The sequence below is a fragment of the Lagopus leucura genome, unplaced genomic scaffold (assembly GCF_019238085.1).
Source record: "Lagopus leucura isolate 7727_CA_CO unplaced genomic scaffold, USGS_WTPT01 Super-Scaffold_100026, whole genome shotgun sequence".
NCBI lineage: Eukaryota > Metazoa > Chordata > Aves > Galliformes > Phasianidae > Lagopus > Lagopus leucura.
The window spans coordinates 1061370-1077501 of NW_024962277.1; the positions used below are offsets into that span (position 1 = coordinate 1061370).

At 48.1% G+C, this 16132-nt stretch overlaps 1 protein-coding gene across 5 annotated transcripts in view; it reads left to right on the forward strand.

Annotated features, from left to right (window-relative positions):
- Positions 1–16132, forward strand: part of SLC41A3 (solute carrier family 41 member 3) — a 54241-nt gene that overhangs the window by 27478 nt on the left and 10631 nt on the right. The window contains exons 1-6 of one of the 5 annotated variants that reach the window (XM_042880200.1): positions 593–675; positions 1362–1409; positions 5348–5666; positions 14294–14401; positions 14783–14854; positions 15650–15794. In XM_042880200.1, coding sequence (XP_042736134.1) covers positions 1387–1409; positions 5348–5666; positions 14294–14401; positions 14783–14854; positions 15650–15794 — 667 coding nt within the window. In that variant the 5' untranslated portion in view covers positions 593–675; positions 1362–1386. Of the gene's footprint in view, positions 1–592; positions 676–1361; positions 1410–3023; positions 3154–3791; positions 3858–5347; positions 5667–8740; positions 9779–14293; positions 14402–14782; positions 14855–15649; positions 15795–16132 lie in introns of those variants that run through there. The other 4 variants (XM_042880196.1, XM_042880197.1, XM_042880198.1 and 1 more) reach the window with 4 other exon arrangements.

Consider the following 16132-nt stretch of genomic DNA (forward strand, 5'->3'; position numbering starts at 1 on the left):
GGGAAGTTTTGCTTCTTCTCTGGCTCAGGCAATTGCCCTCCTCTTAAAGATGAGATGACACGTGATCTATTTCCTCTTTCCAAGCATTTCTTCTGGGGCACGAGGTGCATCTTTCCTGCAGCGTCATGCGGAGCTGCACAGCTAATTCAGCCTGGGGAAACTATTGGGCAACAGAGAGCTTTGGAAAGGATGAATTCAGTGATACGTGTTTCTGGTTCTCATGCTGTACTGCTCGTGACAGCTGAGAAAGCCAAGCAGTGTAAACATGCCCAGAGGTGGAAAACATCCCCCTGCTCTCCTTTGCCATTCTGTAGCAGGAGTTCCCATTTAGTGTTATCAGCTTCCACAGTAAGGGCTGTTTGTGAGAACAGCCACGCGTGCAGAGAGCCTGTGTGTATGTCCTTGGAATGAGGCAGCAGGATCCCATCCCTGACTCTCACTGGCATCTTCTGTTGTGTGCAGGCACTGGCACCACAAAATGTCAGGTCTCAAAATGGAAATGGGCCGACATTGTCTAGGACCTATTCCAGGAAATGCCTCTTGGATAGAAGCGCTCTCTTGCTGCTCCTTCTCCATGACCGTGTGAGGAGAAGTATCTAAAATAGGTCATTGTTATGCATGGAGAGAGCCCTGCTCCCCAGGCTCCCTCGGTTTCCAACAAAACAGGCTTTGGAGGTAAGTTAGCTGAAAAGAGGCTGATTCATTAGCAGCAAGGGAAATCGGAGCACTGGAGAGGTGCCCAGCTGCCCAGAGGGATTTTCGTAGTGACATGCTTCTCCAGTCTTAACAGACGAGCTGAGTGATACACATGCAGGCTTGAACTATATCACAATCACATGCTTGCTGGGCTCGTTTCTTATCTCATGTGTTTCTCTGGAGAGTATCAGTTGTTTCAGTCCCTCACAGGGCTTAAAAATTTAAGGGAAAGAGTCACAGAGAGGTATCTTCTACTGTGAGAAAATTCTCTATCTGTTTTCTTTCCCAAATTAGGTCACCTTGTAAGGCAGCTCTGGACAGAGTTTGTCCCTGCGGTTACAGAGGCTGTAAATAACACGTGTGTTACAACATGTTTGACAGGATTTGGTTGCGCCATCCTTAGTCTATCTGGATATCATATCCTCAATTAATAAGCAATTAATTTGATCTGCTGAAAAACCCCAATGTCACCCTCCTGTCCAGAATGAGATCATTTTCAGCATTTATTCGCTTGCAGAGGGAACGAAGCCAATGCGTTCTGGCTCTGTTGCGGAGAGTAGGCTTGTGCATGGAGATAAACACTCCCCTTTGTTGTATCACCTTAAGCACAAGTAGGGGAATTCAGTCTTTTAGGAGCATCTTTTGCCTTTCTGTCGGTGTTTCAGGTGGAGGTGCCAATCAGTGCCAGTGATGAGACCAGACACGTCCATAAGGTAGGAAATGGGAACCCGCAAATTGCTCTCAGAGAGGCTGAGCAGCTGTTGGACTGTGGAGGTCTCTGGCCCTTCCTGACCTGGGCCATTGACCTACAAGTGAAAAGCGTGAAATCTCCATGCCAGCAGAGTGGTGAGTTCTCATTCCACGTTCAGTTGCTGCCATCTGATGGCAGATTGGAAGTAAAAGGGCCTCGTGCAATATGAATGTCTTGTCCAGAGAAGGGCAATAGAGCTGTGAGAAATCTGGAACACAAGTCTTATGGGATGGGGCTGAGAGAACTGGGATAGTTTGGTCTGGAGAAGAGGAGGCTCAGAGGAGACCTTATTACCCTCTGCAACTGCTTGAAAGGAGGCTGTGGTGAGGTGGGGGTCAGACTGCTGCTGGGGAACAGTTGATAGGATGGGAGGCAATGGCCTCAAGTTGCTACAGGGGAGGTTCAGATTGGATATTAGGAACAATTTCTTCTCAGAAAGAGTGGTGATACACTGGCACTGCTGCACAGGGAGTGCTGGAGTCACCGTCCCTGGAGGTGTTCAAGAACTCTGGATATGTGGCACTGAGGGATGTGGTCAGTGGGGGTGGGTTGGGCTCTGCCCGTTTCTCTCTGCCCATACACTTCCAAATGATACTTCAAGCCCTACTACCTCACATTGTCTTACAAGAGAGAAAAGTTAGATTTTGAATATTTCTTCCTACATCCTTGCACTGCAGCTGTCAGGTATCCATGAGCATGGTCATGATGGGTCTGCAGCCCAGGGAGATGTGGAGCAGCTACCAGCAGCTTTAGTGCAGCCCAGTGGTAGCAAGAGCACTTGCACAGCCTCACAGTTACCAGGTACGTGACTGGGGGTTAACTGCAATCTCTGGACAGAATAGTGGAAAGAGCTGTAGAATTCCCCTCTGCTTGGCTGAAGGATTTGCTGTCAGAAATTAAGTTCAGGAGCGAGGTGATATGGAAGAGTGGAAGGACTTTGTGCTGCTGAACATTTCCCAAACAGCAGTGAGAGCTGTCCTATCTGGAAGCTCAGGGGCTCCCAGGTCACAGGGGCTCTGTTTGCAATCAAGGTCCAGCAGCCGTTCCCTTGCGTCAAAGGCGGGGACATATCTAAACAGTGCTGCTGGGCTTCGGGGAAAGCGTGATGTTCTTAGAGATATACCCAGGTGGTACACTGGGAACTGGGGACAGGACGTGGTTGTGTCTCCTCTTGTGCCTGATACAGGGGCTGACACCGTGTTGGGAGCTCCTGTGGTTGGACTCGGGTGGGAGATCCCTCATGGCATCCCATCACCAGCATGCCCATGTCTGTCACTTCCCAGGAGGCATCCTGCTTGCTCTGTAGATATTTTTCTTGAAGCTCAGTGGTAAAGTGATAGCAGAATACATCTTACAGTTCTAAAAATGGCTTGGCAATCTTGTGGGGTTTAAATCCGTGTCCCTTCCTCTCTTATTTCCCATTGGAAAACGCTGTCTTCTGACCACTCTCAAGGCTGCAAAAGGAAGACAAAATTATACCAAGTGAGCTGAAATTTAAGCCTTGTGGTTACAGCAGTGCCGTTTGCCCTGTGATGCACCCAGCAGCTGTGGGGTTTCGTTACTGTCACTTACAAAAGCATTCAGCCCCCATTGGTGTGTCCTGATTGAGCCACGGGCCTGGGGCACCGCTTTGTCATTCGGAGCTCTTTAGAGCAGTTTGGCATCCAATGGACTTCAGCAGGATATAGTGTTGCTGTGATACTGAGGTATGATTTAATATCCTCAATTGTTCTGGAAATACGAGCTGCATGATTCACGAGACATGCATGAGTACGGTTCCTTCAGCACTTAATGGGATTTATGTGCTTGAGTGTGATGGATGCTGCCATCACAGTGCTGACATTGATTTGGTATGGGAGGGGGGTGAAACCAATTCAGCGGGCGTTTTGCTGTTGATTGCACGGGAGGAAGGCTTTTGCACAGGGAACTTGAAACGAGCCCTTAAATGCCAGATCAACGGTGGAAAAAAGATGGAAAATAAATACCGTTTGTTCTCAACTTGCTGTTTCACCTTTCCTGCTGCCATCAGCCACGGGGCCAGGGGGCAGCAGGACCCTTCCTGGATCCCCGGGCTTTTCCCTGCAGGGCCCGTTTCTCGAGCATGTCTGGGAGCTCTTCAGATACAGTCCCAACCCTGCGCCTGCCGGGAACGGGAAGGGCCGTGACAATGCCGATGACGGAGCGCTCGCAGCCGCTGCCCGCCCGCACGCCGCGCCCCCGGTGCGTGCCCGGCTCTGGGGCCGGCCCGGCGGCTGCCACTCACCGCTCCGCACCGCCCATGCCGTCGAGCCGTCGGGGGCCGGGCTCGAACCCGCGGCCGCCGCGCAGGGCGGGCTCCGAGCCGCGCCCCGGCAGTGGCGGGCGGTCCTTCTGCGCCCGCGGGCAGAGCCCGGGGGGGGGCTCCGAGCCGGTAAGCGCCGCAGGGTTGAGGGGGAGGACGCGGGGCGGATTCCGTCCTGGAGATGGGGATTAAGGTTGTCCATCGTCCTCCCCCCTCCACCCTCCTCCTTCTCCTCCGCCCAGCTGTGTCTGGGGCCTCCCCAGATGTTGAGCAGGAAGGGGATGGATTGCAGTGGGGAAGAGCTGAGGCTGGGCATCGGGCGCGTCCTGCGAATGGGAGCAGCGGAGAGCAGCAGGCAGCCCTTAGCCTGGGCGGGTGATGGGAGAAGTGATGGGGAAAGATGTGGAGCAGGCAAGGGTAGCTGAGTTATAGCAAGAAATGAGATACAAGGGCAGGAAAAGGGAGGCTGAAAATGATTTGGCAAGTTTATATTTTCTTAGAGGATGCTGTGGAGTCTGGGCGGGTTCTGTGTAGGTAGGTGAGTCTCATAGTACAGGCATGTATGTAAAAAAAAAAAAAAAATGGTGCAAGAAGGAACAAAAGTATTCAGATTGGACAGAAGATAGAAGAATTAGCCTGATAGGACAAGGGAAACTTGTTTCAAACTAAAAGGAGGGAGGTTTAGATTGGGTATGAGAGAAAGTTTTTTGCAATATGGGCAGTGAGGCACTGGCACAGGCTGCCCAGAGAGGTGGTTGGGTGTTCCATCTCTGCAGACAGCCGAGGTCAGGCTGGATGGGCTCTGAGCACCTGATGGAGCTGTGAGTGTCCCTGTTCATTGCAGGGGAGCTGGACTAGCTTTTACGGGTCCCTTCCAACTCAAACAATTCCATAATTCTAACCTATTATTGAGGAGTGATTGGCAGGTAGCTGTGTTACACTAAGTGTGGATTATACCCTTTTCTGTACTGTGGGATGATCAGGATGTGATGTTCTCCAACATTATTGCTAGGAATCAGACTTGGGTTCTGTTGAGCCCCTTGGTCCTCATCATCCCCAGCATGAGATCTGGTGGGCCCAGAACACCTGCAGCACCCTTCACAGCCTTATGGGTATTCCCAGCATGGGAGGCAGGATGCCCAACGCTCTCTGGTGTGAGCACAGGCCTGGGAAGAGAGATGTGGTTATAGAAGGAGAGATTGGAGAGGAATGAAATAGTGACAGGACAAGGGGAAATGGTTTAGGTTAGATGTTGGGGAAAATTTTTCACTCAGAGGATGGTGAAGTACTGGAAGATGTTGCCCAGAGAAGCTGTGGAAGCACCATCCCTGGAGGTATTCAAGGCCAGGCTGGATGGGGCCCTGGGTAGCCTAATCGCACAGGTGGGAACCAATCCACGGCAGGGGGTTGAAACAAGATGGTCTTTGAGGTCCTTTTCTAGGTTTGGTTTGAAGGTAAAAATAAGTGCTAGCATCTGAGTCGTTGAGCATCTCGGGTGTTGGGAGTAGGTGTGATTTGCCTTGAAGCTAGTGGACTGGGTAAAATACCGGGGGTTTCCAGTGCCTGATTCATCCTGTTCCTTCTTTCATCATCTCATGGGTTCTGACTTTGTTTTCCAGAAAAATTCCTTGGTTCGAGAAAGGCACCATGAAAGGTGAGGAAGCTCGACAGAGGAAAAAAGAGGGCAGAACCAGGAATGGAGAGCGCCCCAGGCACAAAGCAAAGGGCAAGGGTAAACACAGAGAGAGCCGGCTTGGCAGCCAGGAAGCAGAGGATGTCTCTCTGCCTGCCCAGCAGAAGCTGTTGGCTGAGGAGAAAGCGTCCATGGCAAAATCACGGGAAGAGTCAGCTGGAGCAATCTGCCTGCAGGTGCTGCTGCCTTACCTCCTGGCTGGGCTTGGCATGGTCCTGGCAGGCATGGTGTTGGATTATGTTCAGGTAAGGGATGGAAGCTGATTTGGTGCACCTGGCATGGGGCAGGTAGGGGATTTGCTCTGGAGATATTAAGTGAAGACTGTGTGACTGTTAGGAGCAGACCTTGCCTCCCATGGCAAAGCAGTGCAGAGCTTTATAACAGCAATGAACACTGGATTATAGACAATTTACAACTGCAGCTAATACCTAGATTATAAATTGCCTTTGTGCTGTAGGTGATTCTGAGTGCTGCATGCCTTTTGCTAAACACGTGTTATCTAACCAGTGAGCTGCTGGGTCAGACTGCCCTGAGCTATGAAATGCAGTGATACTGAAACTGCTGTGCTTGTACTGACAACTTTCACAAATCTGGAGCAGTGCTCTTTTGCTATTAGCGCAGGGCTGATCTCCCTAAGCTAGAAGAGTTGTAGAGGCTTAAGGATGGTGACACAGTGCCCTCAACTGACCTTAACATGTGCTCAATAGCCTGCAGACTTCGACTCCAGAGAACACCAGGGCAAGTCGAGAACCAAGCGGAGACCTTTGGTCTCCTTAAACAAAGTAGGCATGGTGGTGATGGTTTACTAGATGATCTTAGTAAGTCTTTTCCAACCTTAGTGATTGTACGACTATCAGTCTATGACTGTTCTGAGAATTTTGAGCCTCGAGCAGCTGTTTGTCTTGCGCAGGTCTGTGACTTTCGTTTTTACTTTCCAGAGTGGTTGGACTCGCTCATTCCTTGTGGATTTTTGACATTAAATACACGTTCCCTCCCATTGTGAGACTGCAGTGAGAAACTGGAGATGGATTTATGTTTTCTTCCTTTAGAGTGATTTTGTTGTTTTTTTTCCTTAGGAAGGGCTGCACCACTAATTTAAACAGAATGTGAAACAAACCTCTTATTCCTCTGAAACCGCAGAAATCTGGTTTCTGGTTTATGCAAATAAAGAGCTCACAAGGAAGCTTCATGTCAGTTCTTAGAGCTTGGGAAATCAAAGCATGCAACATCACATTAGAAAAATAGGCCTTTGGCAGTTAGCACAGTGACTTTCCATGGATAAGTACGGACTTGGATGTGTCTCATCAGGGAATCAAAGCCTTTTCTGTGTTTTTTTTTTTTTTTTTTTTTTTTTTTTTTTTTCACCACCACCACAGCATATGGAGAGATGGGACAGGATGAGGTCCCCACCAATGAGACTGTTTCTGCTTTGGCTGCTCTGAAGCAATGCTCCTGTTGGCTGGTTCCTCAAGGTAGGGCCGGTGAGGTATTTATGTGCAGAGAAAGGCAGCAGAGCACATCCCCAGGGTTTGCTATGAAGTGTGGTACAGCCACAAGGAGCACTTTTTCCCCAGCTGGTTGCAATCTCTTCCCGGCTGCTTTGCAGCACACTTCTCAGGCACTGTGCATCTCTTTGTGGGCAAATACATTGCATCTCCTTGCCAGAAAAATGTGATACATCTCCTTCCTGGCAATAATGGCGTGGGACTTTAGCAGAGGTTCCTTAAAAGCATAGTGAAATGGTGCAGCGTACAGGCACAGGTCACCTGAACCAATTACCTGACTGTATGCTGATTCATCGGTCGAAGGCTTTTTATGGTGCTTGCTTAAAAACAGAGAGCCGAAGCGTGATAAACTCATAAACCCTGCCATATTGAAGCTTTGGAACAGGTTGTGGTTTTTAATGTCGTTTGAGTCATTTGGTCTCATTGATATTTCCTTTGAATTAGCGTTGCTGCCTGTCAGCCAATCCAGTTGGCACATATGGTGACATAAGTTATGTGTGTTATCAGACCTTTGTAAAGCCATGGCTGCTGCCCAGAGTTTGTTCTTTATTCTTCACTTCCTCAAAGTCTCCAGTTTCTAACCAGATCTGAGCCTTCTTGCCTTTGCTTCCAAGTTCCTGGCTGGCATAAAGGGATCAGGTCACATGTGGTTGCTACCGGACTTTTATTAACCTCCCTCTTCCAGCTATTGTGGACTTTTTTCAGTTAGATTAGCTGAAGTGTACTCCCTGTGTTAGCTTTCAGCTCACCAGACTATGGTTGGGTGGAAGAGGTGCACACACTTGCCAAGCTAGCGAGGTGTGGGGAAGTCTTTTGGGGCTGTCTCAAAATCCTACCAGTTTCCATTTGTGGCTTCTGTTTCCCACCCTGCTGTGCAGAGATGTGCTGTGCCATCCCAGCCCATAGGCTTGGTGCGTTGGTTTGTCATGACAGACCAAAAGAAACATGCCATCCCAGTGGCTGAGGGTATCCTTAGTTCCCTGTTTATCTACAAGGCAGGAGTATGGTTTGCTCTGTCCAACCCTGCTAATGCACTTAGCTCTGGGGACCCAGGCATGGGGCAGAGTCCGTGAGTCATTGATCTTTTACGTCTCTTTGCAGAGCATCAGGGAAGGGGGGATAATTAACACAAAATGTGTCAGTAAGGTGGTGCAATTTAAACATTGAATTTGAACTGGCCTGAGAAACTTGATCATGAACATATGCTTTCACTTGTTTGCTTTCAGTAGGGCATGGCTGGGTTTGAACCTACACTTGAATAGTGAAAAAGCTCAGTTGCCATTCTGTTAAACTCATCTGTACCCTTACATTCTAAGTTTTTTGACTTTGTGATCCAGTTAGTTTGCCCAAATTAATTATTAGAAAGGAGCACCAACAGTGCACCCTGACTACTTCCCCTCATGCTTGACTTTGAGTTGCAGCATTCGCTTCAGTTGTCACTGAGCAGGATACAAATTCCTTAGCCATATGTGGCCGTGGTGCAGCTCTGGTGCTTGGGCTTTTCAGCTGTATGACCACAGAGACTATGGGATGAGACCCCCCACTCAATGACAATATCTTCCTGGGAGCATGCAGAACAGGGGTGTTGTGCTGTAGGAAGGGAAGAGAGACCTGCTCACAGCATGCCCCGGAAACGCGCGCCCTTTCTCTGCCTTGCCTGTGGAGCAGTGAGATTACAGAGCTACCTTAAATAAGCTCTAGCTATGACTCTTATCTTGGCCTTTGCAAACTAGCAGAAAGTTGAAGTGATGACAGCAGATAAGGGTGTTCGCTTTTGAAGCTTATTGGCTGGTTCTCTGGATTTTTTTTTCTCCCTTGAAAGCCAGTCATTCAGAGGTACAGCTGGCACAGCACGATCGTTTCATCCTGCTGAGAGGCAGAGGGGACGAGGGGGGACAGGGTCTGGAAAGGCAGATCCCCTCTCCAGTCTGCTCAGCTGTGCCACTCGCCTGCGGATGGGACCTGCATGATGTTGTCAGCCCAGGAGAAACGTGGACTGGTGTTTTCCTTGACCTTCCTTCACCTTGGCGGAGAGCAAAGCGGATCTGGTTGTTAACTCCCCACCTTTTCGGCACTGGGACAGCGAGAAAAGTTCAGCGTCGCTTGTGGTGGGAGTGAGGGAAGCGGGGACGGTTTGCAGTGGGTTTGTATATTAAGCTGTCGTATCAAAGGCGAGCCGTAGGCTGACAAGAAATGTAACCTGAGGAGAAAGGACACTGGTGCGTTCGAGCACACTGAAGGATTCTTGCATGACCTGTCACTCTTTCAGTGCTGTAGACTGAGCAGGTCTTACTGGTTTTTTACCGAGGTGGTGGGAGCTGAATGGGGTGTGGGCTCATTTCTATTCGTCCACAGACATCTCTACGATCTTCTTTTATCTTTTTTAATTCCCCCCTGGATATAACTTGGAGAAATAGTGGCCATCGAGTTTGCTGCCATCTGGGCTCAGCCCAGCTGAACCAATTTTGGAGGATACCTTCGCTGCAACCCCCGGGACGTGCTCCTAGGAGGAGGAGAAGATAAAACGGTTTGGCATCGTTGTTGGAGCTTGAGGAAAAACATTGCTTTTGACTCCAGAGCGAATGACCAGGAAGATCCATGTGATGTCTTGATCTTCCCCATTTGCCCTGCTGAGCATGGGGTAGCAGTGGCTGACCATGGTGGTCACCCAGTTAGAACTGGAGCTGTGCTTTCATGGCCAGAAACTGAGAGGTTTCACCTGCAAGCTAACCAGGTCAGCCAGTGGATTTCTCCCAGAGACGTCGTTCTCCATTGCCTCCCAGATTTTCATGCCCTTCCTTCTGGCTGGCTTGGGCATGGTAGCTGCTGGGCTCTTGATGGATGTTGTCCAAGTAGGTACATGTGGTTAGGCAGCTTCAATAGAGAGGGGTGGGCAACCTTGAGTATTTGTGCTGGTTTGTTTTTAATGTGTATGGTCTTGGCAGCCAGTCAACCCAGTAGGCTTGTTCTGTGCTAGAGGGATGCTTGTCTGGGCTTCTACTAGGTCAGTCCATGGGCAACTTGCGAAGTGGGACAGTAGCATTCAGCTGGTCTGCTTTTAGGCTGGATGCTCACTGACTGTGCCCAGCTAAACCCTACAGTGATGGCTGATCAGCCTGTAGCCAATGTCCCTGTTGGGTGATATCCTTTCCTGCAAAAGTGGTTGATATGAAGATCTAAGTCAGGGGTTGTTATTAACTACCTCACTTGTGGGCAAGTTTATGCTTCCAGTTCTTCGCAAATGTAATGTGATCTTTGGTCTAGGAGGTATTTAGATACTAGGATGACAGGCATGCCGGCGTGAAGAGATAAGCGTTGCCTGCAAACAGTGCTTCTTGGCCACGTTGTGAGATGGGTGTAAATTTGGGGCCGCTTACATTGACTTCCAAGGAGTTGTGCTGAACTTACATTGCTGTGCCCACAACCAGAATCCATCTCATCCATCTTTGTACCAGTGGCACAAATAGAAATGCAAAATCTGATCTACTTTAGGCATCTAATGCCAGTGGATTTGCAAATCAAAAGGCTGGCAGAGCTTCCCAAGGATATATCCTGCAGTCTGAGTTCACTGGAGTACATTGGATTCTCTGGCATTAGTACCACAGCAGGAGCTAAATATGGACGTGGGGGTGTTTGGAAAGACAATACCTTGATGTTCTTTCTTGCACTGGAAGAAATGAAGTTGAATAAAGGAGAATATGAGGAATATCAAAGAAGGGTTAACTGGAGTGGCACAGCTGTTGCTATGCTGTGTTTGTCATCTCCACCTTGTTGTGCAGCGCTTAGGCACAGACCTGTCTTGCAGCATTACAGAAGTTCTCCAACTTCCCAACATGTTAATTGTTAGCAGTTATCTTTGGCCAGGTGTCTCAGGGAAGGATAAAGATGTAGTACAAAGCTGCTCCATACCCTTGGCAGGTGAATAGGTCTTTGTTAAAAGAAATCCAATGCCCTTGTTGAGAAGTATGCTCTGTTAAAGTTGTGACTGTATTCAAACTGATGGAAAACATAAGCCTTGTATTCCTACATTATACATCTTTTAAAATACCAGACAGCAATCTGCTTTGTGTATTTGCTTGCTAGACTCTTAGAAATGGGGTCATGCAGGAGGCACGATAATAGTAAGTGTATTTTTTTTGGTGAAGGTGTTTCCAATTAAATAGAAGCCATCAGTCGATGGATTCAGCTCCCAGAGGAGGGAGCTAGTGCTCTAAGAGTCACAGCATCGCTCTGCAGATGGCAGTGAGTGCAGGAGTTTGTGATCTGCCCATTTTCCAGGGGATGATCTGATGGAGGGATGCTTTGCACTGTGTGCATTCACTGCAGAATATTCTTAGAAAACACCTTGTCTGTGAGCAAGCTCAAAGATGGTATCTCGTGCATATGTGTGAGTTTGATGGTGCTGCCCTTGTTTTGTTACTGAGAGATACAGTGGATCTATGCTGGGAGTCAGACTAGCTCCATTTGCAAGCCAATGTTATAAGCAGTAGAGCCAAGTGGAAAACACTTATCCGTGTCAAATCTTGCAGGAATTAAGCAATTTCTGTCAAATCAAGAGGCACCAAAGCTTGGATCTGGGTCTCCCACACCATAACAAAACGGTGCCCAAAGCAATGGCCATTTGCTGTTTTCTCAGGTGAGGAGTCTGGTTGAAGTTGGACAGCCAGATTTCAAACCAGACAATCCAGGAGAAAGTTTCCATTTCATTCTCCCCTTTCACTGCCATGGGACACATCCAAACTGAAGTCACAGGCATAAGACATCCCTATTCTCTGTTGATTAAAGCCCTCGCTTGTATTTCACAATCCAGGATTTTCTGCTGTTTTGTTAGCTTGTTCAGGGCAATGGCAAACCTATGAGCTTTTGTTGCTGCTGCTGTGAGAGGATGGGTGCCCCAGGAAAGGTAACAGCATAGCTGGGACTGAGGGCAGCACAGGGACAGACCACTAGGGTTACACTGTGCCACATCACTGCTCCTCCTGTCAGCCCTGCACAGGGATGGCATGGGGACCTGCTGCTCATCCTGCATTTCTGCAGTCTCTAACACAATGCAGTCCTGGCTACTGTGGTATAAATCATCATGAATCTGTCCTCAGGCACCTAGTGAGTCACTAATGAGACTAAAATGGAAACAATTAAACCAGCTTTTTTTTTTTTTTTTTTGTAATTGGTACAGTTATGCTTTTTTTATTAGTTGTTCAAAGCCTTTTAGTGTAACTATATGTAAGGTAGCATCCCAAAAAATCATACCTCAGATGCTAAGCCTTCTGTTGCGATGACTTGAGACAAGGAAAATTCATCATTAACACAAAGACTGGAGCTTGCATTAATACAATGAAGTCGTGTTGCCTGAAAGTGACCCGTGCATAAAATACAAAGAGTTGAGTTTGTGTCTTTCTTACTTATGTATCTTTTTATGTGCAAAGTATACAACAGATGTCCACATGTTTGTGTATTTTAAGTGATTGGGCTTCTTTGCATTGTGGCTGTGAGCTGTTTGCTCTCCTTTCTTTCAAAAATGTCAAAGGTGTGTTTAGATCTTTCTTTATTCCTGATGAGAGAGATAGGAGTGAGGGGAATTTGTGTCTTTAAGAGATGTCCATCCCTTCTCTCAGGTATTTAAGTACCATGTTAACAAATTCAAACCAAAGTGTCAGGTAAGGTATCTCTTGTTGTGTTGTCTGTTATTTACTTTTCACATTTTGAAATGCTACTTTCCAGGTCACCACCGCCAGGAAATGTGTATCTGTAACAATGTTCCCCTCTTATCTGCACCCCTGAGGGCTGTCTTGCATCACATGTTTGGGGCTGGCTCAGCCCCTCTTTCATTCCTATTGACTCGAAGGATGTTGTTAAGTGTTCCCAGCAGGCAGCCACACCATTGCTTCCCACAGCTTCCCCTGGCACAGTCCAAGCAAAACACTGCATGTCCTTATGCCCTGAGTACATTTCCCAACAGCCTGATGGGGGGAATGTGTTGACATTTGTTGGGTCTGTCCCATCTCCAGGGGTGGGAAGGGATGTGAAAAAGGTGAGCTGAGATCTGTTGTTGGCATTATTTGTCCTTTGGCATCAGAATTCAGTATCTTTGTATGAAACCAGCCAGTGACAAATCCAGAATAATGAATGGATGAAAGGATGTGATCTTTTGCATAATGTGTAGCTAAGCCACAGGATGACATAGGGGCTGGAGGGGTGGGATTAGATGAGTACCAAAATGAGAAATCATAGAATCATAGAATTGAGGTTGGAAAGACCAAGATCATTGAGTGCAACCATCAGCCCTTTACCACCATGCCACTTGATCACAGCACTCAATGCAGCAATCCTTCTAGTGCTGCTGATGGCACAGAAGCCCCCCCAGCTCAGGATGCTACAGCAGATCAGATGTTTTGTATGTCTGAATTTGACTGCTGTTGGAGATAAGGATAGGTCAGGTGGGTGTTCAGTCTCAATCAATGCAGCTGCCCTTTTTCTCTTGTATTTCTGTCTTAGATGTTGGGCTGGTTGGTTTTGCTTCATACTGAGCAGCTCTGTTCTGCAGTCCCATCCCAATGTGAGCTTTGGCAACAGTGTGACTTTGCAGCATTCTTGAATGCACAGGGAGTAAATGAACTCTACTGAAAGGCACTGCATGGTAGATGTGCTAGAGAAGATGTATGTTAATCAAAAGAATTTCTTAAGGTTTCCGATCATCTCTGGTGTTGCAGCTGATTCAGGAGTTTGTATAGTTCTGCTTCAGAGAAAGAATGATTATCCAATGGTTTGGGATTACAGGATATCTTAATTCAAAATCCTCTTTCCAGCTATGCTGAGAGTGTGCGTGTAACAGGAAGATTTAGGAACTGCCAGTGGAGAAGAGATGCAAAAAAGACTTTCACTCCCACCAGCGGCCTTAGATGCTTAGTGAGAGATTTGGTAAGGAAAGGCAGACGTGGCTTCTTGCTGTCAGATCATTTCCAGGTCTGTGTTTGTTCTCATGAATCTGGATAGCAACAGGCATTACTAGTGAATCTCATGTCAGTACGAAGGATGGAGGGCATGCTGTGTTTTGTTTGGCTTGTGAACCTTCATTATTTTTCATGTTGTTCCTGGCTAATGTTATAAAGGCACTTTTTAAATGTGGGGCTTTCCAAAATCTGCTGCTTCCCCCACGAAGGAGTTTCCTACCCTGTCAGGAGACATGAGGGCTGTGCATGAGATCAGAAAGAACGCTGAAAATTGCTTCTTTCACTTCCAGAATGCAACGTCTGCCCAGATGTGCAGAGCAGACACCTATAGGGCATGCAGTGAGATGGGAACCCACTCCCCTTTGAAACAGCACCGAAGTTGTCTGTATAACTGAGGTTGTTTCTATCCCTTTCTAGCACTGGGAGGTGTTTCGGACAATTACAGAAGTTTTTATCCTGGTTCCTGCCTTGGTTGGCCTGAAGGGTAATCTCGAGATGACATTGGCATCCAGGCTCTCTACTGCTGTGAGTGCTCACAAGGTGGTGGGTGGTGGTGGCTGGGGAGGAAGAACAGTCATCAGGAGGTGCTGCTTTTATGTAACACATTGTGTGTGAGACAAGCCAACGTTTGCAAAGTAGAAACCAGTGATGTTAAAATAATAATTTGCCCTCATTTTGTAAATGGAACGTAGAATTTCTGTCTGCTTTGAAGGTGAATTAATCCCTGTGTGGCCAGTTGCTGATATCTGGATCCTTGTGACACATAAATGAGATAGAGCCAGAGATCCACCGTTGTCAGCTTTGGGATTTGGTTGCTTTTGTAGTGACCTGGACAGGATAAAACCGCCTTCAGCAGCCACCTGTACCCCAGGGATGGGTTTTCAGAGTGTATCTCTTGACTCCTAGGCTAACACTGGACAGATGGATGATGCTCAGAAGCAGTGGAAAATGGCCACCTGCAATTTAGCCCTTATCCAGGTGAGTCACTAAAGCTGGGAGAGGAAGAAAGCCTTTTTTGATTGTTGTGTCATGGTCTGACAGCATCTGTACCCATCAGTTCTGAGTCTGGAGCTGTTGATTTGGGGCAGATATTCTCAACAGAACCCAGTAGAGCCTGGGACTTGGCCTCCAATAAAACTCTGTATATCCCTGGAGCTTGTGATTCAGAGGCAAAACAGATCCAGACACGCGTTGCCTTTGTGGACAAACTGGAATAATGAAAAACCTCCTTTTGTAGGGAGAGCTGCGGCACAGTCCCTGTTTCACAGCAGCCCCTGGATAAAGCGTGTCGTTTCCAGGCAGTGTTTGGGAGTCAGCCTTGGGCAGGAGGGGAGAGATGAGAGAAACAAGCTCTTTCTGCTTATTTCAATCCAGCAACCAGCCCGGAAGGTTTCACGTGGAAGGCCAGAGTGCTTGCAGCATGCGTCTGTGTGCTTTCTCTTATCTCCTTCCACAGCTTTCAGCTTGCTGGGAGTGCTGTGTTGATGAGGAGCCCATTTCTGTGCTGACCAGAGCTATTCCTCTGCTGACGGACTCAGTGTCCTTTGCTGAAGTGTTATCTGTCCTTTACAGTCCTGCACCGTTTTTCTCCAAACTTCGTCAGGATTCTTTCTGAGTGTAGCAGAGCCTCACAGGGATGCTGCTTAAATACACAGGCAGTCAGCATTTCTGCAAGATTTTATGTGCCCTCCTGGCTGTGCAGAAACGCTGCGGTCACACAGAGGTGGGCAGCAGATACAGCTGATTGCTCACCAGTTGTCCTTTGGCCTCCAGGTCCAGGCCACGGTGGTGGGACTCCTGGCTGCTGTTGCTGCCGTCATCCTGGGAGCCATCTCCAAGGGCTCTGTAGAGCTGAGCCAGGCAGCCGTGCTGTGTGCCAGCAGTGTGACCACGGCCTTCATCGCTGCACTTTCTCTCGGTGAGTCATTTTGGTTTCTCACATCCAACATGGTGCGGAAAATCTGTCCTATCTGTCCCGCTGGCTCGGCTGCAATCTGTGTTCTATCTGGCATGGGGATGAGGTGTGTGTGGAGCATTAGTCCCATGCCCATTGCTTTTAATTCTTCCGCACCCTGTCCTCGCTTCTCATCTCCTGGGATCTATTTGCTGGGCTCTTGGCCTCCACAGCAGCAATGTTACCTGATAGGCACAAAACCACAATATGTGTATATAAATATGTACTGGCAAGTTGGGAATTGGGCTCTTCTCCTGGTTAACAGCAATAGAACAAGAGGGAACGGCCTTAAGTTGCACTAG